The sequence below is a fragment of the Aspergillus puulaauensis genome, chromosome 3, assembly GCF_016861865.1.
Source record: "Aspergillus puulaauensis MK2 DNA, chromosome 3, nearly complete sequence".
Classification (NCBI taxonomy): Eukaryota; Fungi; Ascomycota; class Eurotiomycetes; order Eurotiales; family Aspergillaceae; genus Aspergillus; species Aspergillus puulaauensis.
The window spans coordinates 545026-569171 of record NC_054859.1 but is presented as its reverse complement, the minus strand read 5'-3'; the positions used below and the strand labels follow the sequence as shown (position 1 = coordinate 569171).

The window sequence follows — 24146 nt, the reverse complement described above, 5'->3', positions numbered from 1 at the left end:
CAGCTTGCCTGCTTTTGTTTCTATGGTTATATAGATATGAATAGAATGACACTTGACTAGAATAATACAATGACAACCGCAATGGGGATTCCAACCAAGGCCTCAATCAAATGCGCCACACAGGAGTCAGGGAGCGAAGGGGGTGCCAGCATACGCGAGTGCAGTCATTTTTTCTTTTTCTTATATGACGCCTTGCCCCCTCCATACAAAAGTACCTGCGCGTTTGCTGTGCCGCCGAGAGACCAGGGAGTCTGCGGCCCAATCAACCAAAATTCGAACAACTGCGGCGCTTCGAGCCAGTGAGGCTGTACTTGCGATTGGGAGTCATTGCATGGCTTACCCAGGCTAAAGCTGCCTTGTCTGTAGGATGGGCAAGCCCTCCGTCGTCATAAAGCGAGGGGTTTGGCGCCTTCGTTTCGTCTCACTCGCACTTTATCACTGGTCTCTTGAATACATCACTCTGGTTTGAGATCACATACATCTTGATCCAGCAATCGAAACACTTACAGAGTTTGCGCATACTTAACTTCTACCTCTCACTTACAGAATGGTTGGAAAGTAAGAAAATCATCCATTCCATATAGGTGAGAGAGCACGCTGATAGGAACCACAGAATCTGCCACCAATTCGCACAGCATGGGACCTGCAGGTTCAAACCTTGTAGATTTGAACATATACGCCAGGGCAACTCACCAAATGCAGCAAATGGCCCTGGTCGGCGTGGGGCTTCAAAGCCTGACGAGTTCAGCGAGCTGTCTGCCTGGAAGAGACAGATTCCCAACGGTCGAACAGGCCAGCCACTCGGTTCCAGACTGGAGGAGTTCTTCAAAAGCGCAAGGAAGCTGATTCAGACACACGAGAGTACAATGCAAGAGGTCGTCCAGTGCCTCGCGAAGGAGGGCGGCCTGAGACGGATTCAAGAGCTCATTGAGCGGGACTTTTCTGTCTTGCCGCCATCTGCGAAACGACGTGTTTTCGCTGAGCAGATGCTTCCTTTTATGGAGCTCATCACACATCCCAGTCTGTTGGCGTCGTTGGTCTTGGAACAGGCTGTTGTGACTATATACAACTGCATTTTCGGAATCAATGCACGTCGGGCAGCGCCGTTTCTACAGTTTGTGGCAGGCGCGATACAGCTAGAAACAGAGAACGATGGCCCGGCAGCATGTACATATCTTGAGGTATGCTTGTCAGCCTTTTGGCACATCGTTGACTTGAACTCGACGGCCTTTATCCAAGAGTCGCTACAGCAAGTTGCCCAGCGGTTCGCGGACCTCCTTAACGCCCTGCATGGCTTGGACGGCGCCAGTGGCCTTCACCAGTCTGTCCATTACCTCGAGCGGCTCCAGCGCCGACTAAACATTGGACTCTCCTTGCCGACTCTGCTGGGGTCTTCGAGGAAGGTTCCTGTAAATGCCACACCTGTTGCCTTTGTGGCACAGAAAGACCCGCCTGGCAATCGCCACGACAACGACCACGCCGATATTGGGAAGGTTAAGATCATGCCAACCTTCCAGGAGATCATGTCATCACGCACAGAGTATCTCCCGGTAAAGGACCCTCGCCAGTGGCATCTTCCCGGACTGGCTGGACTACTGGACAAGAACTTCCGGCTCCTACGAGAAGACACTGTTGGCCAGCTCAGGGACGCCATTCACGCGGAGCTCCGGCCACGGGCTATGAGAGATGGACGCAGGGGGCAGACCAGAATGCACATTTATAAAAACGTCCTCGTCAAGCAGGTGGACCTTCACAAGCTTTCCGGATTGCAGTTCCTCGTGCAGTTCTCGCAGCCACCACAAGTGCGTGGCATGACGAAACAGAGACAGGAGGACTGGTGGCAGATGTCCAAGCGCCTGCAAGCAAGTGCTTTTGTATGTCTTTTGGATCGCAGAGGGACCGCAGTATTCTGCACGGTAGCGACGCCTGATCGTCCGAATACAAAGTCCGATGCAGCAGAGAGGAAGGACGCAATGATGGCCGGCTCGCTTACGGACGACGTGAATGTGGCTTCGGTCGTGTTAGAGCTGGTCGAGCCCTGTGAGAGTACATGGCAATACATTCTAGACTGCCATGGGGCTACAGGGAACCGGTCTGCAATGTCGCTGGTGGAATTCCCCGGCATTCTTCTTCCCTCGTTTCAGCCCACGCTGCTTGCTTTGCAGAAGATGCAAAAGGCTGCTGATATTCCAATGTCGGATTTCATCGCGCCCAGCGATACGAGCAGCCTGTCGCAGTTCATAGACGTGCCGCCGCCTCTATACTCGGTGGTGCCGGGATTCAGCTTCGATCTAAAGTGTCTCATGAATGACGGGTCGAGTTTAACTGTTGAGCATTCCCAGCCTGTAGATATAGCGACCCTTCAGACGAAGTCCACGCTCGATGATGCCCAAGCAACAGCCCTGGTACAGTCACTCCAGCGGCGAGTCGCTCTCATCCAAGGCCCGCCGGGGACTGGCAAGAGCTTTACTGGAGTGGCATTGATCAAGGTTCTTTTAGCGAACAAAAGAAAAGTCAAGAAGGGGCTCGGCCCTATTCTCTGCGTGTGCTATACAAATCACGCCCTTGACCAGCTTCTGGAAGACCTGCTGGACAACAACATCACCTCCCAAATCATCCGCATTGGGTCCCAGTCCAAATCGGAGCGTTTACAGCCGCTGAACCTTCGAACTGTTGCTAGAGAGGCTGATAAGACCCGGATGGAACGGCACGATCAATGGTCCTTCCGCACGACACTCGATGAATACGGAGAGTCTTTCCAGAAGCTCAAGCTCAATTCCACAGGGTCGGACCATGCCCTGAAAGACTATATTAGAAAAGCTGATCCGTTGCACTACCAGCAGCTTTTTGAGGCGGACGCAGAGGGCTTTCAGAGGCAGTCTAGACAAGGATCTCATGGCATCGTGCACTCATGGATCAACGGGGGACAGCGAAGCGGCAACACGCGTCCGCTGGCTGAGCTGGCCAACGTACATGTGGATATGATGACCGTGTCAGAACGTCGACTTCTGCATGCGCACTGGTCTAGAGAGGCCCGAATGGAATCTCTTTCCGAGGCGCAGTCGCTGCTGTCCTCGCATTCTGGAATAAAATATTCTTGGGATAGAGTACGGGATGAAGTCGACCTCCGGTGCCTTCGGACTGCAGATGTTATTGGCGTCACCACAACAGGTTTGGCCCGGAATCTGAACATGTTGCGTCGTCTGCCGTCAAAGGTGCTCTTATGCGAGGAAGCTGGTGAGGTTCTCGAGGCGCATCTTCTCACTTCGTTGCTGCCTTCTCTAGAACATGTTATCCTCATTGGTGATCACCAGCAACTTCGCCCTCAGATTCAGAACTACGAGCTTTCTAGGGAAAGCAGCTCCGGAAAGGCATACTCCCTGGACCGGTCTCTGTTTGAACGGCTTGTTGAGCCCGATGATGGAGTCGGAGTGCAGATTCCCTTCTGCACTCTAGAGACCCAACGCCGTATGCATCCATCCATGTCTCGTCTAGTTCGTGACACTCTGTACCCTAAGCTTCAGGATGCCCCGGTAGTGTCTGAGTATCCTGACGTTATGGGGATGCGCCAGCGGCTGTTCTGGCTTGATCACCGACATGCAGAGGGCGATTCGTCTGGCCAGGATGCCATTGCAACGTCTCACTGGAACGACCACGAAATATACCTGACGATTGCCTTGGTTAATCATCTTCTCCGGCAAGGTACCTATGCATCTGGGGATATTGCTGTGATTACTCCCTATCTCGGCCAGCTCCACCGTATGCGGCGCAAACTTGCCGGCTCCTATACAATCACTTTGGGGGAAAGGGACCAGGAAGACCTTGATAATGCAGGGTTCACCGCTGATACAACAGACTCGGATAATAAAGACATTATCCGGAGCTCTCTGCTTCAAACCCTCAGAGTTGCGACTATTGATAACTTCCAGGGCGAGGAGGCCAAGGTTGTTGTGATTTCCCTAGTAAGAAGCAACAAGCAAAATCGATGCGGTTTCCTCCGTACTCCCAATCGGATCAACGTCCTTCTATCGCGGGCCAAACACGGGATGTATATTATTGGCAACTCAGAAACATCCAGAGGGGTCGACATGTGGAATAAGGTGATCAATATCTTAGAGTCCGAGGGCAATATTGGCCCCGGTTTGGACCTTTGCTGTCCTCGCCATCCGGAGACGCCGATCACAGTATCAGAGCCTGATGACTTTCTACAACACGCCCCAGAGGGAGGCTGTAGCCTGCAGTGTGGCAAGCGGCTTCGGTGCGGCCATCCCTGCAAGCAGAAATGTCATTCTGATATGCTACATAAGGCCGTATACTGCACAGAGCCTTGTCAGCGTCCACAGAAGGGATGTACCCATCCCTGCCCAAGGCCCTGTGGAGACCCATGCCCGAAGAAATGCCAGATTCCAGTGTTTGATGCTGCACGTATTCTACCCTGTGGTCACCTCATGGCTACTCTCCCATGCTGGCAATCGCAGGACCTAAGCACAGTCAAATGCCCCACGCTCGTCAAGAAGGAGGTTCCGCACTGTAAGCACGTTGTCACGATTGCATGCCATGTCGACGTGGCCAGTGTGGAGTATCAGTGCATGCGGCCCTGTCAGACCATCCTCCCATGTGGCCATAATTGCAAACGCAGATGTGCCGACTGTCTACAGCGAACTGCCGAGGGTGTTGTAACAGACCATGGACAATGCTCCCAGCCATGTGGCCGGCCTTATTCAACATGCGCACATGCCTGCAGCGCGCCTTGCCATGACGGTACACCATGCGGTGAATGCACTGCGCCGTGCGATGTACAGTGTGGGCATTCGAGATGTCCACAGAAATGTTCTGATCCATGTCCACCTTGCGCTGTATCTCAATGTCTTTCGTCCTGCCCACATAGTATATGTTCAATGCCTTGCGCGGCACCTTGCAACCACGTCCCTTGCTCGCGGCGATGTGAGAAAGCCCTAAGTTGCGGCCACCAGTGTCCCTCGGTTTGTGGAGAGTCTTGCCCTTCCGTCACATTTTGCCAGGTCTGTGCAGCAGAGAGTATCAAAAGCACCCCGGTCGATTTCATCCTCGGTGAGGTATACGGGGAGATAGACCTGGACGTTAACCCGTGTATATTCCCTCGGTGTGGGCACTTTTTGACAATCGAAAGCATGGATGGCCAAATGGATTTCCGGCGCCATTACAATATGGACGACGAGGGGAGGCCAGTCTCAATTGCCTCGTCTTTGGAGCCGTTCTCGATTGACGACATCCAGAAATGCGCTACATGCCGTGGATCGCTGCGTAACCTCGCTCGTTATGGAAGGCTTGTGAGACGTGCCCTCTTGGACGAGGCGACCAAGAAGTTCATCGTATATCTGAATCAATCATACATACCCATGGCGCAGGCCTTGCCAACGGCTTTGTCCGAGCTACAGAACAGCGAGGGAACGCCAAAGACAGCAAATATAGCCCGGCACCTTTTCCACAGCAAGGTACAGGTGCGAATCGAAGGTCCTCCTGATCATCAAAACCGGCTGATGGCAAACCATATCAACAAATACGATAAGCAGCGGTGGAGGCCCCTGTTAGCCCTTCGGGACAGGATATCCACGTACAGGAACAAGGTCAAAGTCGAGGAACAACCATACAACCAGGTCCGCAACATGGTCGAAGGCGCTCACCGGCGCAACCAAGCCCTAGGACAGTTCGATTTCGACGAAGACATTCTCCAAACAAAGGGCCACCTCCAAGCTACCTCCCTTCTCCTCCGTCTGGATACCGCTCTTCTCGCAGACTTCATCTCCCTAAGCAAGAAGGCCCCTGGCAGCAGCGAAAGAATCCTCTCCGTCAACCTAGCAGAGAACAGGAAACAAAGCAGGACACTCATCAACGAGGCTATATCCTCTGGTCGTGTCCTTCAGCAGGTCGAGGGCCATATCTTCCTTGCCCAACTATGCGCCTTGGAACGACAAAGTGTAGCTGACCCCGCGAAAGCAGAGACGCTGTTACAAGAGGGCACAGAGTCCATAGACCAAGCCCAGAGTCTATGTGATAGCCATTCGCAGCAGATACGGGGCCTTGCAGAAGAAGTCGAAGGCACCCGGAATATGCTCCGTGGATCAACGTACTACACGCCTGTGACGAGCGAGGAACGCGCAGCCGTTCTGTCTGCCATGGCGCGCGAGTTCCGGGGGACAGGACACTGGTATTATTGCGAGAACGGGCATCCGTTTACCATTGGGGAGTGTGGCGGGGCGATGCAATTGTCGACGTGTCCGGAATGTGGTGCGCGGGTTGGGGGCCAGCATCATCAGACGGCTGCTGGGGTGACCAGGGCCAGTGATTTGGAGAATGGGCTGAGGGAGATGCGTATATGATGGTTGGGGTGTCTGGATTGGCATAAGTGGCGACTGATATAGGAAGTTGGTGTTTTTGAGGAAAGAGCGAGGGTCATAATATTCTGTCTGTCTACTAGAACCATGAACCATGGCCAAGCAAGCATCTATTAGCAAAGGCCTTCAATGTCAATATTCTATGAAGAACTATCCAGAACTCTTTTCATTACCTCTCTAAAAGTGGCCGTGGTCATTCGATTACAGCCTGAATGACTACATCATGCCCTGCCGAAACATAGAAATCGAGTAATATGTCCATGGTCCTTCCGTAACTTAAACTAGGTGGTCTTTGAGTTGAATTTAAGTGATCATCCTAATGTGTGGTACAGCGATAGTATGACAGGTGTGCCCACCTCCTTCTGCTATATAAGCTGTGACGTTCCTTCCATTTCTAGACCAACTGCAGTCGCTCCTTCCCAAACAGTTCCAACAGCTCCTTCCATTTCGCCTCATCTCCTCCTCTGACCCTGGCCGAATCTTGTATTCACTTCACTTGCTGAAACCACAACCATCCAGGACATTACTCGCCAAAATAGAGACTGATAAGTGCTGCTTTATGTGTGGGCACCGGGGCCACCACAACACTCAAGTCGTGGAAAGATCCGACAATTCAGTTCATATTCTGGTATTCAGCGCCCTAGTAATATAATAAATAGACTAATAATCTAGTTAATTATTAAGTCCTAATACTAAAGAAAAAGGGCCTGGTAAACTTTTACCTTATATTAGACATGCACAACCCGCCCTGAAATCCTATACCCGATCCGCCCCGAACCCACCTGGGTCCGGGTCCGGGTTAGTTTTCTTATACCCGCTGTGGGTTGGGTTGAATATACCTAAACCCGCGGCGGGGTTAGGTTATTTAATGGGTTGGGGATCTAGGAATAACCCGAACCCATAACCCAACCCACCCTACTTATAACTAATATAATTACTTCTAACAATAGTTAGATTATAGATCTACCGACTACTCCTGCAGGAGAGAGATATATACTAAAATATATAAGAAGTCAATCTTAAAATATATATTATATAATATATATTATCTAGTATCTACCGACCATTATTTAGTCGATGATAATGGCCGGGGGACTGTCTCTGTTGACGTAAAGCCCGTGAAGTAGGTACTATAGAAGGTTGGGGAGTTACTGCTACTGGTAATTCAACTCTAACCTGTCCTTCTGGTACGTGTGATAGTACCTGTTCCTCACCAGTACCATTAATACCTTCAATATCGTCAAAGAAACCCCTATCCCAAGAAAGTTCATCGTCTTCCAAGCCAGCTTCATCCTCTGAATCACTTATCCTATCATCATAATCGAATTCAAAAACCTCCTCACTTGTTGGATGTAACGGAATATTATGCCTCTCAGGATCCTCAATACTATCTTGTAGGAACATATACTCTTGCTTGAGTTTGAACCGGTCACTACACATCTGTATAATACTTGCCTCAATAGTCTCAGGTGCCAGCTGACTTCGACGATAGTGACAGATATCCCGAGCAGTATTAAAGAGATTCTCAACACCAACACCTGATACCGGAATTGCAAGGAAATCACGAGCGATGCGAGCAAGGATCGGGAAGCGCGACTGGTGTATTGACCACCAAGTAAGAATATCAGAGCAGGCTGATGGATGTTCAAGATCTGTATAATTTAACCATAGTTAGAATTATTATATCAAGGATCCAGTATTGGAGAAGGTGCGAATACTTACTTTCAGCAAGATAAGTTCGTAACTCTAAATATCTCCCTGATGGAGCTGTCTCTTCTGGAGATAGACGGCGGCGTTTTGAATCATGTAAAGCTTTCTCAAGCAGACCTGTAGGCTCCTCTAATACTGATGTCTGAACCAGTAACGGAAATTGTGTTGCATAGTAGGTATAGACCTCAGTAAGTTTCTCTTTGTATCGTCGAGTATAGTTCCGCCCTCTATCATTACTCCAGGATGCACCTCTAAAGCCCTCGAGTTTGCTGCATGGATTTAGGATAGTTGCAATTGCATACATATTCCCATGAAACTCATAGGTATCCTGATAGTATTTCCTCAGCTTATCTTGTGCTGCTTCAAGGCCCTTGTAAAGAATCTTCTTCCAACAAAACTGCTTGTTTAACAGTCTTGTAAGATAGTCTTCAATATGGTTGAAAAGTGAATCATATATATCATAGACACGATGAATTGTTGTCCCGGTATGTTCGGAGAGACTGACGGTATAGATAGCAAACTCACGGAGAAGCTCTCGAAGATATGCGACTTGACGCCATTCTGCCGGTGTCATCACAAGACTCGAGAGATCGTACTTTGTATTTGCTGTAATATAGTGATCAATAGCAATCCGAAGCTGATAGGCGCGCTTGAGCATCTCATATGTCGAGTTCCAACGGGTGCGGCAATCAAGAAATAGTACTAATGGGTGTCCGATATAATCAACCGATTTTTGTTGTTCGATCTCAAAGGCTTGTCGGCGCTGCGGGCTTGCATTGATAAAGCGGCTAATCTTGCGGATCTAGGATAGATGTTATATATTAGTAGTATTCTAACTATGGTTAGAAATAATGGAAGTATCATACCTTCTCAAGTGTACCAATAATCCCTTTCTGTTTTACTCGGCTCTCGCTTTTATCCCAGGAGAACTGAACATTATCATTCTTAGGTGTAATTCTTAGTTCATCTAAGAATGCTTTCACAGAGAGTTGAATGACATGTGTAAGACAAGGGATATGATGGGCAGATCGAAGAACAGCAGCAAAATTAGGGTCAACTGCAGTACTGAGAAGTGAAGAGTGCTCATTATTCAGCTCATCCTTTAGGATTTGTGTTAGTTCAGCAAACATGGTAGTATTGTTAGATGCATTATCAGTCGTGATACCCAGTATGCGAGAGCCAAGCTGAAACTTACGGATTGTTGAAGCAACAACCCTAGCTAGTTCTTTACCTGAGTGATCTCCTTGTAAAGGAGGAAACCCAAGTAAGATCTCCTGATAGTTCCAGTCTGAATCAATAAAATAGCCTGTAATTGCCATAAAAGGCTTCTGGTGTGGGCTCGTCCAGCAGTCAAGTGCAATTGACATTCGGGAGTCAGGAGGGAAATAGTCGAGAATATGTTCCGATGTTACAGAAGACAGTTCCAAAAGACGTGATCGAATCTGATTACGGCCAGGAATATGCAGGTTGATCGAAGGGCTGCATATCATATGAAGGATCCGGCGGAAGAATACATTGTCTGTAGTTGTAAACGGTAGTCGACAGGAGATAATAAATCGGGTAATCTCATCGATAAGATTCTGATGCGAATATTGGCCAAGTGTCTCACTATTCTTCTTTATTATGAGTAGAACATCTAACCATGGTTAGAATTCTATGACTCACCTTTCCCCGTTCAAGAAGGCTAGCAATTGCACGATGTGTTGATTGAGAAGTATTATTGGGTTTTGGTTTATGTCTTCCGCAATTTGAACTGTCTGGATGGGCGTTCATAGACTTGGTTCCTGTGCGCCTGTAGGAGGGATGATTCATAACAGTCTTGCAGTGATGGCAGCAAACCTTAGGCTTCCCACTTGGAATCTCAGCAATTTCAATAAATAGATCCCATCCTCGTGATCTTCGACCCTCTGCTCCCCAGTGAATTTGCTCCTTGACATGATGTATAATATATTCTCCGATGGAGGTTTTTCGCCACCATAGAGTAAATTGTTCTCTTGCCTGGGATAGTTCTCTCTGGTCTGGAAAAAGCTGTGGTGTAGGGTATTTATAATACCTCAGGCCTCGGATAGATTCTGTGTTTGCAGTTGAAGGAAGATGGTTTGGTTCTTCATGAAAGGATATTGCCGTTGGATTAGAATTTGAAAGCGGTGTTGAACATGATGGTGTTAATTGTATTGGAGGTGAACTGCGGTCATAAGAGAAATCAGAAAATAAATCTGACCCTAAATGTTGTGATTGAGACATGATAAATGTATAGTACTGTAAAAGTAAGTATACTGCAAAGTATTAAGGATATAAAAGAGAGCTATAATATAGAAAGAAATAAAATCCTAACAATACTAAGATTATTATATTAATAAGAGAGTTCAGAAAGAGAAACTATACCGAGTTATCCAACTTATCCTAGCTTATAGAGTCCTGTCTCTCTTTGCTTGTTTTAAGATATGATTATCCTCCTTCTCTAACTGATCTTCATCCCTACTAATTTCCTTCCGCTTGGTTGATATTATACCTCTTGGGTTCTTAAATAGTTTTGGATACGTTGTGGTAAGAAAACCAGGACATATATCTGCTCTTTTACTATATCTCTGTAATTGAGATATAGTAAAAGCCTCCAGATCTTCATTCCAATCATCTGGATATGCCTGCCATCCATATTTATTTAAAATTTCTGCCTTTTCTTTTAGAAGGATAACCGCGGCCTTGTATTGATCCTGGAGGAGAAATAAGGATCAGCGGTATTAGAACTAAAAGTTAGAATAATGTACGTACCAGGGATTGGATACCCGTTGTTATAGAACTAGATAACCCAGGATTATGAGTTTCAAGTAATGCCTGTTTTAGTAGACGATAGTGTACTATTGCCCCAAATAGGTCTCCTTCTGAAATAATATATTGATGATTCGGAGGAGTATTCAGTCCTGGAAGCAGGCGTAACTGTTGGTTATGCTCGAAATTGGCGTGGCAAATGTTGAGCCCCCAACTTGAATAGCGGGATAAAGAGTCCCCCTAGGATCATCTAGATCAGCATATTTTCTAACCAAAGTTAGATTATATAGAAAATCCATATCACGAACTGCTTTAGCCAAATCATTTAGTGGCTCCATTGAGCCCCTTAATTGTGAAGGGAATGATACTACCACCAGAACTAAGACCTGATACCAATGTGATAGCTTGAACCGCTGACAGTATTCATTCATTTCAACACCTCCAGATATAAAGGTTTCTGATGGAAGAGATACCGGAAGCTTGAAACCAGATCAGCCTAATCTAACAATAAAAGATTTTGTGGATACTGAGTTACTCACCAGATTTTCATAACAAGGGTCACACCATTGTGGATCAGACTTTACTTGATCCCATAATTTAGTAATGAAAACCTCTGCCTGTTCATGGTAGGCTGACTGTGGCAAGGTAGAACATTTATTATGGGTCTTCCATAATAAGTGTGTGAAGTAGTTTGCCCAGGAAAATTCCTTCAGCTCCTTACTTGCACGTTCCGGATAAACCCAGTCTGGTTGCACCCAACGAGTAATATGGTTCAGGATACTTATAACCTTTGATGAAATATTCCTCTTACTTATATACCATGAATGCCTAAACAAAACGTTTAAGTACTAAATCAATAGTTAAGCCATAACGGTAACATACCATGTAGGGATAATAGACGGCTTTATATTATAAAGCCTTTGCCATATATCTTGGTACTCAATATCTGAAAGACTTGAAAGAAAGCCTGGACGTCGGGAGAGTATAATACTTTCTCCAGTAATAGGCATACCTGAAGAGCCTAGTACAGGATAATCCTTCAAGGAAGTTATGAAGGCCCCAGGAAAGTTGGAGTTACTTTCCCCACAGCTATTATCACAAGACGTCGGGAAAAACAGGACTTGTAATTGACTATTCCAGTCTTCTGGCTTGAGTTCTAGTATCTTAACCCAGTCATCAGATACAATATCATTAATATGATGTTGGAAAATAGTATGGCCGAAGTCGAGAAATTTCTTAATCTCGCGAACCCATATCTAACCATGGTTAGTTAACCAGTTAAATAAATGTTATAGCAAAGGGGAGGAACTTACATGGTCCAGTTTAGAATTTACAATCCGTTCGAGAAGAGACCAGGTAAAGAATTTCTTGCCATAGTCTGTTTCACATAAATCTAATGTAATATATCGGAAGGTATCATGCCGGATTACCGCTAATACACGTGCCGTGCTTGCCTTCTGAATATCCAGAGAATTGTGGAGCCACTTATTAAATGCCCTGGGTTTCAGCAATTCCTTCTGCTGATCAGGGGAGAGTCTGGTAAAATGACGCAGCAACCGACATGCTGTAGCACCCTCTGTCTCGAGAGATAACTGGGTTCCACCTTGTGCCATAGTTATACTGTAAAGCGAGTAATCTAACTATAGTTAGATTACTCTGTATATAGTACTGTTTAAGATATAGTTGATCAAGGAATGAGGTTGTGTATAGAGGAATAATAGGGAAAATAGAGAATCAGAATCAGAAATACCGATGAACAGTAATTATAGATTATTAATATCTAACCTAGTGTCATAGATTACATAAGTAGAACTAACCAATAAAGGCTGCGATTTGCAATAGTCTTAAGGTTACTAAACTGATAACAACTACAGTAAAAGGACTAAGGACATGTATGAAAATATATATCTGTATTCAAGCCAGCTTCACTTTGTATAGTATAAGAACCTACTACTTAATACTAGTCTGTGGTACCTCAACTACTGATCCTAAGTATATCTACTCTCTACTGTATGTATAGATAAACAATTTCAACTTGAATCTTGTGTTATTTCAACTATTTCCTATGTAGTATTGCATTCGCATCTTTCACTAAATCATAGAGTAGGCTGTTGGACAACGGAGCTGTAGAGTCAGTACCTGATACTGTTGCCTTACTCAAGACATTCTAACCATGGTTAGAATATTCAATTAATTAGGCATCTCCTGATCCGCTTGGTCCACATCCGCCGTTTCAGCACCCGCCGCGCCATCATCTCCAGGAGTCGGTTCTACTTCAAGATCTTCCATTTCATCCTCTGGCATCTGTAGCTTGTAATAGGCATATAAATCCTTCAATTCCAACCATTTCTGGGTACCTTGAGTCGCTCGAGTCTCGTCAGTCATGTTAACGTATTCCAGGCATTTTTGCTTGATTCGGTTAGTCGCTTGCAGATGCGTGTCGGCATCGATACGGTTTCCATCCAGTTGCCTGATGTCAACGGGTATCGGCATCTCGAGGATAGTGCGAACAGTCGTGAGTGTGGGGTCAGCTAACATCCTGTTAGTAACCCTGTAATTTCTAACCATGGTTAGAAACTTACGATCACCTCTCTTGCGTTTTCTAGTGCCGGATCTTTCAACCATCATGTTCATCCGCTGACGCCGGGCGCGTTTGAACTCATCAAGGTATTCTTCCTCTAATGTCTTGTACTTCAGAGGGCGCGCATCTTGAAAACCTGGTTTTTCTGGTCGAGTATCGACTGGTCGGGCAATATCTCTCCTAAGAGTGAATGATCCTAGGTCCTCATTGAAGTTATCACGGTCGAGGTTATACCCCACTTTCTGCAATGCCATGTCGAGTTCTACAAGCACTTCAGCCGCAGCTATGTATTCCTCCTGCCAATGAAATTAATAACTCAATCTAACCATGGTTAGAAAGAGAGTATGTAGATACTAACCATAGAAGCGATCAAATTTTTCGGACGAAGGGAATTCTTTCCAAGCGGTATGATATAGCCCCACTCAAGGGTCAGGAGCATTTTCCGCTTTAATTCACGGTAGTGGATCAAAGCGCCAAAAACATCCCCCTCGTCAGCAAATGCAGCACGGGTCAACGGGTTGTCAAGAGCTGGAGTCTTGAGCAACATCATGTTATCACGAAAATTAGTGTCAACAATGATATTTCCCCATGTTGGGGTTGGCAGGAGTTGGTCTTGCTATAATCCCATTAGTATTATTCTAACTATGGTTAGAAGCTTCACTTACAAGGGTTGTTTTATTGTTGAATTGAGCCATATCACCCCTGAGGCAGTCCGCTTTCTGGTGGGTCACCAGGTTGACGATATTGGCCCAACAAGTCTTGGTAAATCGTTGTAGATAGTCTTCATTTTTTCCCTCATCCAGTAAGTTTGTCGGTAATGTCTTGAGCTAGTATTTATTAGCTGAATATTTCTAACATTGGTTAGAAATATTTTACCTCTGTTTCGACCACGGTGTCTCTCCACATAGTCTCCTGTTTAACCTCCTTAAGAATTGTCAGGATGAACTGCCGGGCAATCTCTGTATCTGTATCCTCATTAAGCATGAGTCGCTTAACCTCTGTTGTAAAATGAAAGTATTGTAGTGCGTGATTCGCCCGCTCAGGAAACTTCCATGTTGGTTCTACCCATGTTAGAATATGCTTTAGTAGCTGGCAAGTTGGCTTGACTGGATGCTTCTCAAGTTGGGTCCATTCCGACCTTCTCATTATTAGTATCAAGTAATATTTAACTTTGGTTAGAAAATCACCTACCAACTAGGACACTCCAAGTCACGGTTATCACGAAGTGCATGGAAGATCCTGACGTATTGCTTCTCATCCAACATATCCATGAAGTCAGGCCGACGATGTTCGAAATTAGCTCCACCAACGTGGACTGGTTTAGACAGTTTCGGCAGGGCCTTATTCGATCGATATTCAACCGGGAGGGCAAATGGGCGTTTATGCGGGGTTTTCCCGTCCCAATAATCAGATGTGTTCGGAAAAAATAGAAGACGTAAGTGAAAGTCGGGTCTTCCAGCAGGAAGGGAGAAGATCTTCATAAAATCATTCTTGTGCAGCAGGTTTTCCGATCCCCCAAGGATCTTCGACATGAAATGAAAGTACTTCTTGAATTCGGCGATCCAAATCTAACAATGGTTAGAATAATAATAAGAGAGTGTGCATGAAAACTCACGAAATCAAGTCGAGTTCCCAACATTCTAGTGATCAAGGCCCAATTAAATGTCGCCTCGCCATAGCGAGTCGACACGTAACGAAAACAACTATTCTTCCACGCATCATTACGGAGAATTGGCTTGATTCGAGGGGTGGTATCCGGGGTGATCCCAAATGTTTGATATAGCCAGCTGTCAAATTCGGTCTTGCTTGAAGTTAGTTTCTGCTGATCCTCGGCAGACAGGACATTCCATTTCGATATGACATAATATGCAGTATAACCCTCGGAGTTTTGAAGGCTGACGGGTTTACTATTCGCGCAGAGCGCGGCCAGTAAATTCGAATCCAGATCATCAATAGCATATAAGTCGATTGCCCAGCAATAGTCCTACCGATTGTTAGATGAATTTTGATTTTAACCATGGTTAGAAAATAACTACCTTGACTTCAGGCGCTTGAATTACGTTACCATACTGATCATTTGCCCCTTGCTGTGCAAGTTTCGCCTGTTCCTCTAATAACGTAAGAAGTGCCTCGACGCGATGTTGACCATTTCGGAGAACAGGTCGAACCAGCCCGGAATATCTAATAAACGATCCCTAGTTTTATTAGTCCAGTATCACCCAGAAAAAACTAACCATGGTTAGAATCATACCTCGCTGCCTCTACTGACTTTGACTCTATTTTCCACATCCTCCAAAGTCACGCCATCTGCTATATATGACTGAAGAATGCTTGCGAACTCCTCCTTCCGAACAGTCACAGTAAGTCGTGTGCGATTAGAATATCGTTGGATTCCGTGTTGGAACGCGCTGACGAGTTGGCGAACTTGACGGTCAGAAATTGTTCGGTTCCGTCCTTGCTCAACTGACCACACCCGGTCAAGGCGGCGTATATCGATTATCAAGGTTCCCAGGAAGTGGTCCCCAAGTTTTTCCTGTGTTGTATCTTCAGTTGCAATAAGACCGGTTTGGGGCGCTCGCGATCTAGCCTTGGGAGAGGCAGTCTGCCTCCCGGCACTTTTTGGTGGCATTGGAATCTAACAATGGTTAGATTTAACTGGAAACTACTGATAAGTTCGTGAAAAGATTGCTGGATTTCAGAAATGGGGTTCAGAAACGAAAAACCCAGACACCTAGAAAGAAGAAATCAAAATTACCCTTGACAGGTGAGAGATGGTATCTTAACCCTTCTACATATTCACTACTATATTCACTGATGATAATAATAAAAAATCTAACCATTGTTAGATTTTCCCCTGTTCACGAACCACCTAACCGCCTGATCCTAGTAACCACTCGATCCTAGACTTGATATCTCCTATTCACAGACTACTTCACGAACCGCTTCACGAACCACTTAACCACCTGATCCTAGCCTCCGCTTGATCCTAGCAACCGCTCGATCCTAGTCTTGATATCTCCTATTCACGAACCACTTCACGAACCGCTTCACGAACCACTTAACCACCTGATCCTAGCCTCCGCTTGATCCTAGCAACCGCCCGATCCTGGCAACCGCTCGATCCTAGTTTTGATATCTCCTATTCACGAACCACTTCACGAACCGCTTCACGAACCACTTAACCACCTGATCCTAGCCTCCGCTTGATCCTAGTAACTACTTGAACCTAGCAATCATCTGATCCTAGCCTTAATATCTTCTATTTACAAACTATCTAACTGCCTGATCCTAGCCTCTGCCTAGTAACTATATAATTCTAGTAACTATCTAATCCTTAGAACTACTTAATTCTTAACCCTATTCTAGTACTAACTTAAAATAATATTATAGTATAAAAAATGGGTTGGGTCGGGTTTTCTAACCTATCCTAGTTAAATATTTAGTCTAGCTCTATTTAGTATAGTATCTTACTATAGTAGGTTAGTCCTGTTAATCTCCGGGTTTAATAGGTTAAACCCGCAGAACCCGCCCCAAACCTATTATGGGTTGGTTTAATATTATTAATACCCAAACCCGCTGCGGGTTGGGGTCCGCGAGGCCTTGACCCGCCCCAACCCAACCCGTATGCATGTCTACCTTATATTAAAACAGAATAGTATAGTACTATATACTAATTACTATATTAATTATAATAACTATTATAATCCTAAGCTTATCTTCTACTCCTGTAATATTTAGTTCTTTATTAAATTCAAACTCTGAGATAGAGCGCGGTGGTAGATAAATAACTCTTAATAAAAAATATCTATAACTTAATAGTATATATAACAGGGTAGCCTCTATAAATATATTTTTTTTAACTAGTTTAAAAACAATAAATTATATACTAAAGATCTAGGAAAGTAAAGTAGAGTACTACTAGTAGTACTTAAATAGATATTTAATATAATAAGATACCTAAGAATAGCTAGTATTCTAATAGAAGACTTAGATAATATAAGAGTACTCTAGGATCTCTACTTTAAGAAGAATAATACTTAGACTGAGCAGATAGCCAGCCTATATAAATTTAGGCTAGAGAATAACTATAGCTTAGAGGAATTTAACTATTATAATAATAAAGAGACGAAAATAAATAATAGCTCTATAGCTACAGGAGGAGAGGATAATAATAATAATATTATAGAGCAGGAGGATATTAATCTAGAAGCTATAGATAGAGAAGCCAGCAAGGATAAGACGGACTTGTACCATCCGATAAGATAGGATATAACAGGCACCCGCCCGGTATTTAACATACAGCAATAGAGGTAGGACTTCAGACCTGATTCAACCTCGGATAATAAGGCCTGTGAACTATTTGATCCAACCTCATCTATATAGAGAGATTCATGAAGTAGGTTAGTATATCTTAGGGGCGACCTATTTAGCGAGTGTTATCAAGACTCAGGAGCTGGAGTCTGTCAAGATTGCTTGAGCAGTAGAGTACTTATAAGTATACCTATATCAGGTTTGTTATTTGACAGTCCGAGAACTCCTTTTCGAATGCTCTTCCAAATAATCCACCAAAATTGCACCCGTGTTGGCAAGGACGATATCAACATGGTCTGTTGACCGAGATATCAGTGACAAATCTATTTCTCAGCTGTGCCTTATGTTAGCGATAGCTTAATCCGTCAAGGTACCGTCGTTAGGAATCGCCGACATGATATACCGCTCAACCCTAACCACGACACAGCCCCATAAAGCTGATCAGGGCCCATGGGAGGCATATTAGGGCCCATGGGGAGGCTTGGTCCATGTACCATGGGAACAATCTGACATATTTGTCACGAGGCGCAAGCCCTGTTGCTGATATGTCGATCCTTGGGTACGTGCACATGGCCTGCTCGAGAGCTAATTGTATACCATGGCTCACCTTCCGTCCCAGCCGATCGTATATCACGGCGGTTAGAAACGCGACTTACAAATCGGAGTGCACCTGAACGGCTCTATAAATCCAGCCGTCAGCGAGTAAGACTAAGATCGAACAATGCGTTTCTTATCCAAACCTCAGCCCATATAGACATGGTTTCTTTTGAGAGTCCCTACCACCCATTCCGGCCCTCGTTCCAAGATGTCCTAGACAATACAGCCCCCGAGCCCTTCACACTATCCGCGTTCAAGGACTTCCTGGTCCAGCGCCATGCCATCGAATCCCTCCAATTCCTGCTTGGCTTCCGGCACTACGCAACCCTCTACTTTCTGTCTTCCCCAGAGCCCGAATCAGCCACAGAACACGAACACGAACACCCACAGCGCGACGCACTCTCTACATTATGGCAGAACCTCGTCTCGCACTATATAATCCCCGGGTCTCGCAATGAGATTAACATCACCACCCAGCAACGGCATGCATTACTAGCTCACCAACCCACGCCTCAACCGTCGATGCTTGAACAGACCGTCCAGCAAATTGCCGAGGCATTGAGGACATCCGTCTTCGCCGAGTTTGTTCATAGTGTGGATATGCAAAATCGCAAGTATAGAGTGTACACGAGGGCTGCGAGCATGCCGGCTGCGCCGACTCTATCGTCTCTGGCGCCAATGTCTACGGATACTGATGCTGCTATCTCGGCGAAGAGGGGCGCGTGGTTTAGATGGCCGTATCGCCGGAAGTATAGTATGGACCAGGATACGGGGAAATGGAGGAGGAAAGCGAGGACGGTTGTTGGGATGCTGCATATTTGATTTTTCTTTTCATGTTGGTTTTTAGCAGATATACATATTCTTTGAGTACCCTAATAGAGTGACATTGATATACTGGTGATTTAGTGACGGTAGGGATGTAGAAAGACCAGACTATTGGAATCGTGGCTGGTTTTTGGATTCATCATTCTATGGAATAGATTGAGGAAAGTAAAACAATTTCATAAATAATAGTAACCTAATCCTTAATGGAAATAAACTATGGGAGAAGTGTATACAACTCGAGGAACTGAGGATTGGCACCTTAATGATCAAGTTCAACACTTTTATTATTAACAACCTCAGACTTTACCACCAATAATTTGGTTTTTTATTCCAACGTGCTGGTCAGCCTATAGAAGCGGCAGCTGTCTCAGATAGCTATCGGCCAGTTGATTAACGGGCTTTAACCGGTGCAGGAAGGAGACGAGCTCAGAAAAGTGTATCTCGGCAGGACCCCCTTTCTCATGGGATAGCAATTCCGCGGCAGAGTACACCATATACGGGGTGAATGGATGGATCTTGTCTGTTAGCATAGAATCATAAAACGGAAGGAGTTAAGAGATACCTTGAAAACACTCAAACTATCCAGCGACCGACACAGAATCGCAACTTGGGCCGCTGCACTCTGCGCATCCTTGTACAGACAAACTGCCTCTTCGCCCATATCATCCTCGGCAAGGAAATCCCGTAGGATATTGTGCAGGTATATAACAGTGGCATGCGCCATCATAGTCGCGAAGAGATGCATCGGACCAGATGACCACACCGCCGCATCGGATGTATACGAGATAAGCTGCAGTTTCTGGCGCAGACTCGCGTGGATCCACCGATGTCTCTCCCAGAAGTCGCTGTTAGTGTTTCCGTAGACGGATTCCACTAGTGTCTGCTGTCGGTGGGAGGCGCAGCGCCCGCAGATGGTGACGAAGATGATTAGTTGCGTAAAGGCGGATAGGGGGGACTCGGAGGCCATGGATTCAGAGAGGAATGGGCCGAGTCGCGGGTTTTCGTCTTGGAAGTCTGGTTCTGGGACTGGGAGCCGGGTGCAGATCTTCATGACGAATCAATACAGGACAGTCAGATGGGTGGAAGGCTACTTACGACGAATTCACTGAAGTTGAGTGGCCAGTCGTTTCGTATGCTGACGAGGCGATCAACGCAGTAGATCATCCAAAAGGTGCGTCGTCTTTCCTCTGTCTCCGTTGGTGAATGCTCCATTGCTTCCGTCAGGATGTTGTTCTCGCAATCGATCTTGTATAGCCCCAATGGGTGGACTAATCGGCACGCACGGCCCAGGCTGAGCCAGCCTCTTCTGTAGAACATTTGCAGGAACTCGTAAAGCGAGACCAATGCCCACGCCTGGACTTGTTCAATGTGAACAGGGTCTAAGCCGAAGCTGTTGAGTTCGAGTTCCTCGAGTTCCCTTCGCGTCTGCAGGTAGAGGCCCTTGGCGGTTCTGGTATACTGTGATGAGAGCGAGGCAGCGACGGTCCACATGGCAAGCTTCAGGCACGCCTGGCCGGGTGTCAAATGTGGACTACTGGCCCAGTTGAAGAAGCGGCGTCTTTGGATAAAGGGCATGCATGGGTGGACCCGGTCAAAGTACAGATCGGTTCTGTGCGTGTCAGGATACTTATCCATACTGCTTAAAGCGAAAGGCTCACAGATCTGATTTTTCGAGATCAGAGAGACAGGCCCCATTAGGAGACTGTCCCCCCATTGGGCAGCCGTCAGGGGACAGCGTGCCATTAGAGGGAGGTATGTTAGTGGATATAACTGGATCGTGGTCGACCTGGCTGAACTGCAAGCACTTCGCTGATGTATCGTCTTGCTCGGTTTTCAAACTCCCTGGTCCGCGTTCCTGCAGACGGTCCTTGAGCTCAGCTATCACACTGGTCAGTCTATCTCTGCGGTATCTAAGCAGTATACATACCAACTTGCATTCGGAGGGTCCTCAGAAGACCCTTCTTTGGCCCTCTGGCCGATTTCCTGGCAATGATTCTACATGTCAAGCCGCCGTCCACGCAGGCACCGCACCTGGGCGACTCCCCATCGCAGCGGACCTTGCGCTTCCGACATTCCTCGCAGGCGATCTTGCCTTGAGCCCCATAGCCGTCTGAAAGTTGGCGGGGGCGGTGATCAGTATTTGCTCCAGGGTGAGTCGCAGCCATCGCCTAACGCATGAACAGTAACAATAACGCTGTTCAATTGTCAATGGTGTCCTGGAGGATGTGCTCCATTTAACCAATCCTATATCCATTGCTCAGCCCGCCAGCCAGCCAAAGCTTTTCCCGGATTTGTGCTTAGTGCGAGCTGGAACCAGGGGACGTCGTTGCTGGTTTGCAGCATGGGTTTCAGCCTGCAGCCCTTGGTTCGAATGTTTGGACACGGTCTAGATCGCGGCTTAATCATGACATCAAACAGGCCCGGCCTGTTTGCCGTTTAAACGAGACGATAGTACAAGGCGTCCCATGTAATCCGTGGTTATCACGCCCGACAGGCTGGTTAACTTTCAGACTTCCTTCGGTTCATTGCCCGGAAACCTTGATACGGCTTACACATGGCTTGCAAATCATTCAGTTATCTATAAGCTATAGATATATAGCATTGCCCCACCTGTCAGTTGCGAGCGTATACGGATACGTTCCGCCAGACCAGATAAACTCCAGCTTCGGGCTTTGGGGCCCCGGATTTGGCAGACGTGACGCACTTGGATGGCCTGCATTAATAATGCGTCGTGTTTGGAATGTTGGTATTATATGGACGAAACTCTGGCCTGTGGGAGCGTTTGGATCAAGCTTCCACTCAGCCATCGCATGACAGCGTGAGTTATTATTAATTACGTCTCGAGCTGGATCGAGATGCCGATTTGCCATCGGGATTCGAGTCTGATATCTCCAACTATGAATTAATATTGTAATAAAATAGAATAAAATAAAATAAAGCTAGTTGTTCATGAAGCACATGAAAGGGCCAATCAGATCCGTTGGACCGAGGCACAAGCGAGATTCCAGGAGAAAACGAGGACGCGCCCGACTTTCTCTGATCTCCTCCTGTGGAACAACACAATGTCCATTCTGCGGTATCTCTATCTAAGGCTCGCGGCACTCATCATCCGCACATTGGCCCGGCTACCAGGCCGAATCTTGTCCAACCCAGACGTCGTTCGCCACATCCCCTCGCGGGATCCCCGGCGCACCATCAAGGCGCACCTGTACCACCCATCAGACAAGGACCAGGCTCCCAAACCCAAGCCCAAGCCCGTCCTGCTCAACTTCCATGGAAGCGGGTTCATGATCCCCGCGCACGGCTCGGACGACGCCTTCTGTCGCCAGATCAGCCGCGAGACAGGGTATACCGTGCTGGACGTCCAGTACCGATTGGCGCCCGAACACCCCTTCCCGGCAGCGATTGAGGACGTCCAGGATGTCGCGCGCTGGGTGCTAAATCAGCCAGAGACTTTTGATCTCTCACGCGTGTCAATCTCTGGCTTCAGCGCGGGCGCCAATCTCGCCCTCGTAGCAACCTCCTCCCTGTTCCCCCCAGGCACATTCCGCTCCGTCCTCGCGTTCTACCCCAGCGTCGCGGCGTTCATCGACCCTTACACCCTGCTGGCGCCTGAGAAGGGCGGACGTCCTATCCCGGCGTTTGTTCTCCGCTTGTTCAGGCAGAGCTACGTGCAGTCGCCGGAATTCAGTCTGCGGGATCCGCGCATCGCGCCTAGTCTTGCGGAGCCAAGTCGCTTTCCGAGGAATGTCTTGTTTATCACGGCGGGGTATGATACTTTGGCGCTTGAGGCTGAGAAACTTGCGGCGAGACTCGATGAGGATCCTGGCCGGCGAGTCGTGCATGAGCGCATGGATAAGTGTGACCATGCCTGGGATAAGCTGGCTAGAGAGGGGACTCGGGGGTGGGAGCTGAAGGAAAGGGCGTATCGTCTGGCTGTGGAAATGCTGGAGATTTAACCTCGACTTGACATGTTACGTTCTTGTTTTTTAATCTGAGATTATCATTCTAGTCAGTAGAATTGTAATATTAGCGTCTTACTGCAGCCAATCTCGTGCTGACCGACTCTTCCCCGCTCGTCAGTCTTCCTTCATCTTTCTTCCTTTCCTTCCTTTCATTCAACAAGCTGTTGTCAAAGTCATCTTACATTGAGTGTCCCGGTGAAAAACAAAGGCCCACGATGCCTACGGAACCTTCCGAATCCGCCCACGATGAGCCGCCCTCTCCAGATGAGCCGCCCTCCCCAGATGAGCCGCCCTCTCCAGATTGGCCGTCCTCCCCAGATTGGCCGTCCTCCCCAGATGAGACGGGCTCCCATGGTGCCTCTGTTTCGTCACTCAATTTTGCGGCTAAAAATACTGCAGCAAAATCGGCATATTCTAGATACTGGCGATATGACAAAATGTCTGCATACCGCAAAGAATCTAGGAACGAGTCTCCCTCGATGAGTTTAGCTGATTTTCGCCAAAACCTTCCACGACCCTTCCACAACTTTCAGCGAAACGAACATGCAGCGATCTATCTCCCGGAGCCTGCGAGACATGAATATATTAATCGGTCGGCCAGACCCATCGCAGAATCTGTCATTTGCTATGAGCCCACGGTTGACATTGTCGAGCAAATCTGTGATGCCCTCCCGCGTCTTCTCGAGCAATGCGCCTTGAGTATTGGTGGACAGCATTACAGCGTGATGATGTTTCTCGTCAAATGGAAAGGGTAGGCTTTTGCAGGAGAGTATATGCTAATCAGGCTGATCAAGGTGTAGTGATATCACGGCTTGCTTTAAAGACATTGTGTTGAATGATGGTGCTGAGTGGGCAGATAACTTGACCACACAGGAACAACAGTTCCAACCACAAGTCAAAGTACAATCACAAGGCGAGTTGCAGACGCGAAAAGAATCAACCCTACTAGGCTTGGGATTCGAAAAAACTGGAAGAACTGCAAACGGGAAAGCAAACGGGAAAGCAAAGGGAAAG

The 24146-nt window shown here is 46.8% G+C and overlaps 9 protein-coding genes across 9 annotated transcripts; 6 read left to right on the top strand and 3 right to left on the bottom strand.

Moving 5' to 3' along the window:
• Positions 1 to 866: 866 nt before the first annotated feature.
• Positions 867 to 4485, top strand: APUU_30247A (putative NF-X1 finger and helicase domain protein; the record flags this gene model as incomplete). The annotated part of the gene is made up of 2 exons (XM_041701319.1): positions 867 to 4258; positions 4308 to 4485. 2 exons carry the CDS (start codon positions 867 to 869, stop codon positions 4483 to 4485), a joined length of 3570 nt encoding a protein of 1189 aa, XP_041554216.1.
• A 201-nt stretch (positions 4486 to 4686) lies between these two features.
• On the top strand, positions 4687 to 4959 carry APUU_30246A (uncharacterized protein; the record flags this gene model as incomplete). The annotated part of the gene is made up of 1 exon (XM_041701317.1): positions 4687 to 4959. The coding sequence occupies one exon, from the start codon at positions 4687 to 4689 to the stop codon at positions 4957 to 4959; it is 273 nt and encodes a 90-aa protein (XP_041554215.1).
• A 191-nt stretch (positions 4960 to 5150) lies between these two features.
• APUU_30245A (uncharacterized protein) lies at positions 5151 to 6359 on the top strand (the record flags this gene model as incomplete). The annotated part of the gene is made up of 1 exon (XM_041701316.1): positions 5151 to 6359. One exon carries the CDS (start codon positions 5151 to 5153, stop codon positions 6357 to 6359), a length of 1209 nt encoding a protein of 402 aa, XP_041554214.1.
• A 4133-nt stretch (positions 6360 to 10492) lies between these two features.
• Positions 10493 to 12466, bottom strand: APUU_30244S (uncharacterized protein; the record flags this gene model as incomplete). The annotated part of the gene is made up of 6 exons (XM_041701315.1): positions 10493 to 10798; positions 10857 to 11093; positions 11162 to 11332; positions 11393 to 11681; positions 11736 to 12109; positions 12167 to 12466. 6 exons carry the CDS (start codon positions 12464 to 12466, stop codon positions 10493 to 10495), a joined length of 1677 nt encoding a protein of 558 aa, XP_041554213.1.
• Positions 12467 to 13043: 577 nt separating this feature from the next.
• APUU_30243S (uncharacterized protein) lies at positions 13044 to 16063 on the bottom strand (the record flags this gene model as incomplete). The annotated part of the gene is made up of 9 exons (XM_041701314.1): positions 13044 to 13384; positions 13436 to 13730; positions 13793 to 14050; positions 14100 to 14261; positions 14311 to 14572; positions 14626 to 15002; positions 15050 to 15418; positions 15471 to 15629; positions 15686 to 16063. The coding sequence occupies 9 exons, from the start codon at positions 16061 to 16063 to the stop codon at positions 13044 to 13046; spliced, it is 2601 nt and encodes an 866-aa protein (XP_041554212.1).
• A 2438-nt stretch (positions 16064 to 18501) lies between these two features.
• APUU_30242A (uncharacterized protein) lies at positions 18502 to 19164 on the top strand (the record flags this gene model as incomplete). The annotated part of the gene is made up of 1 exon (XM_041701313.1): positions 18502 to 19164. The coding sequence occupies one exon, from the start codon at positions 18502 to 18504 to the stop codon at positions 19162 to 19164; it is 663 nt and encodes a 220-aa protein (XP_041554211.1).
• A 350-nt stretch (positions 19165 to 19514) lies between these two features.
• APUU_30241S (Zn(II)2Cys6 transcription factor) lies at positions 19515 to 21332 on the bottom strand (the record flags this gene model as incomplete). Its single annotated transcript, XM_041701312.1, has 5 exons — positions 19515 to 19682; positions 19730 to 20212; positions 20263 to 20776; positions 20826 to 21045; positions 21095 to 21332. The coding sequence occupies 5 exons, from the start codon at positions 21330 to 21332 to the stop codon at positions 19515 to 19517; spliced, it is 1623 nt and encodes a 540-aa protein (XP_041554210.1).
• An 897-nt stretch (positions 21333 to 22229) lies between these two features.
• On the top strand, positions 22230 to 23126 carry APUU_30240A (uncharacterized protein; the record flags this gene model as incomplete). Its single annotated transcript, XM_041701311.1, has 1 exon — positions 22230 to 23126. One exon carries the CDS (start codon positions 22230 to 22232, stop codon positions 23124 to 23126), a length of 897 nt encoding a protein of 298 aa, XP_041554209.1.
• A 221-nt stretch (positions 23127 to 23347) lies between these two features.
• APUU_30239A (uncharacterized protein) lies at positions 23348 to 23887 on the top strand (the record flags this gene model as incomplete). Its single annotated transcript, XM_041701310.1, has 1 exon — positions 23348 to 23887. The coding sequence occupies one exon, from the start codon at positions 23348 to 23350 to the stop codon at positions 23885 to 23887; it is 540 nt and encodes a 179-aa protein (XP_041554208.1).
• Positions 23888 to 24146: the final 259 nt, after the last annotated feature.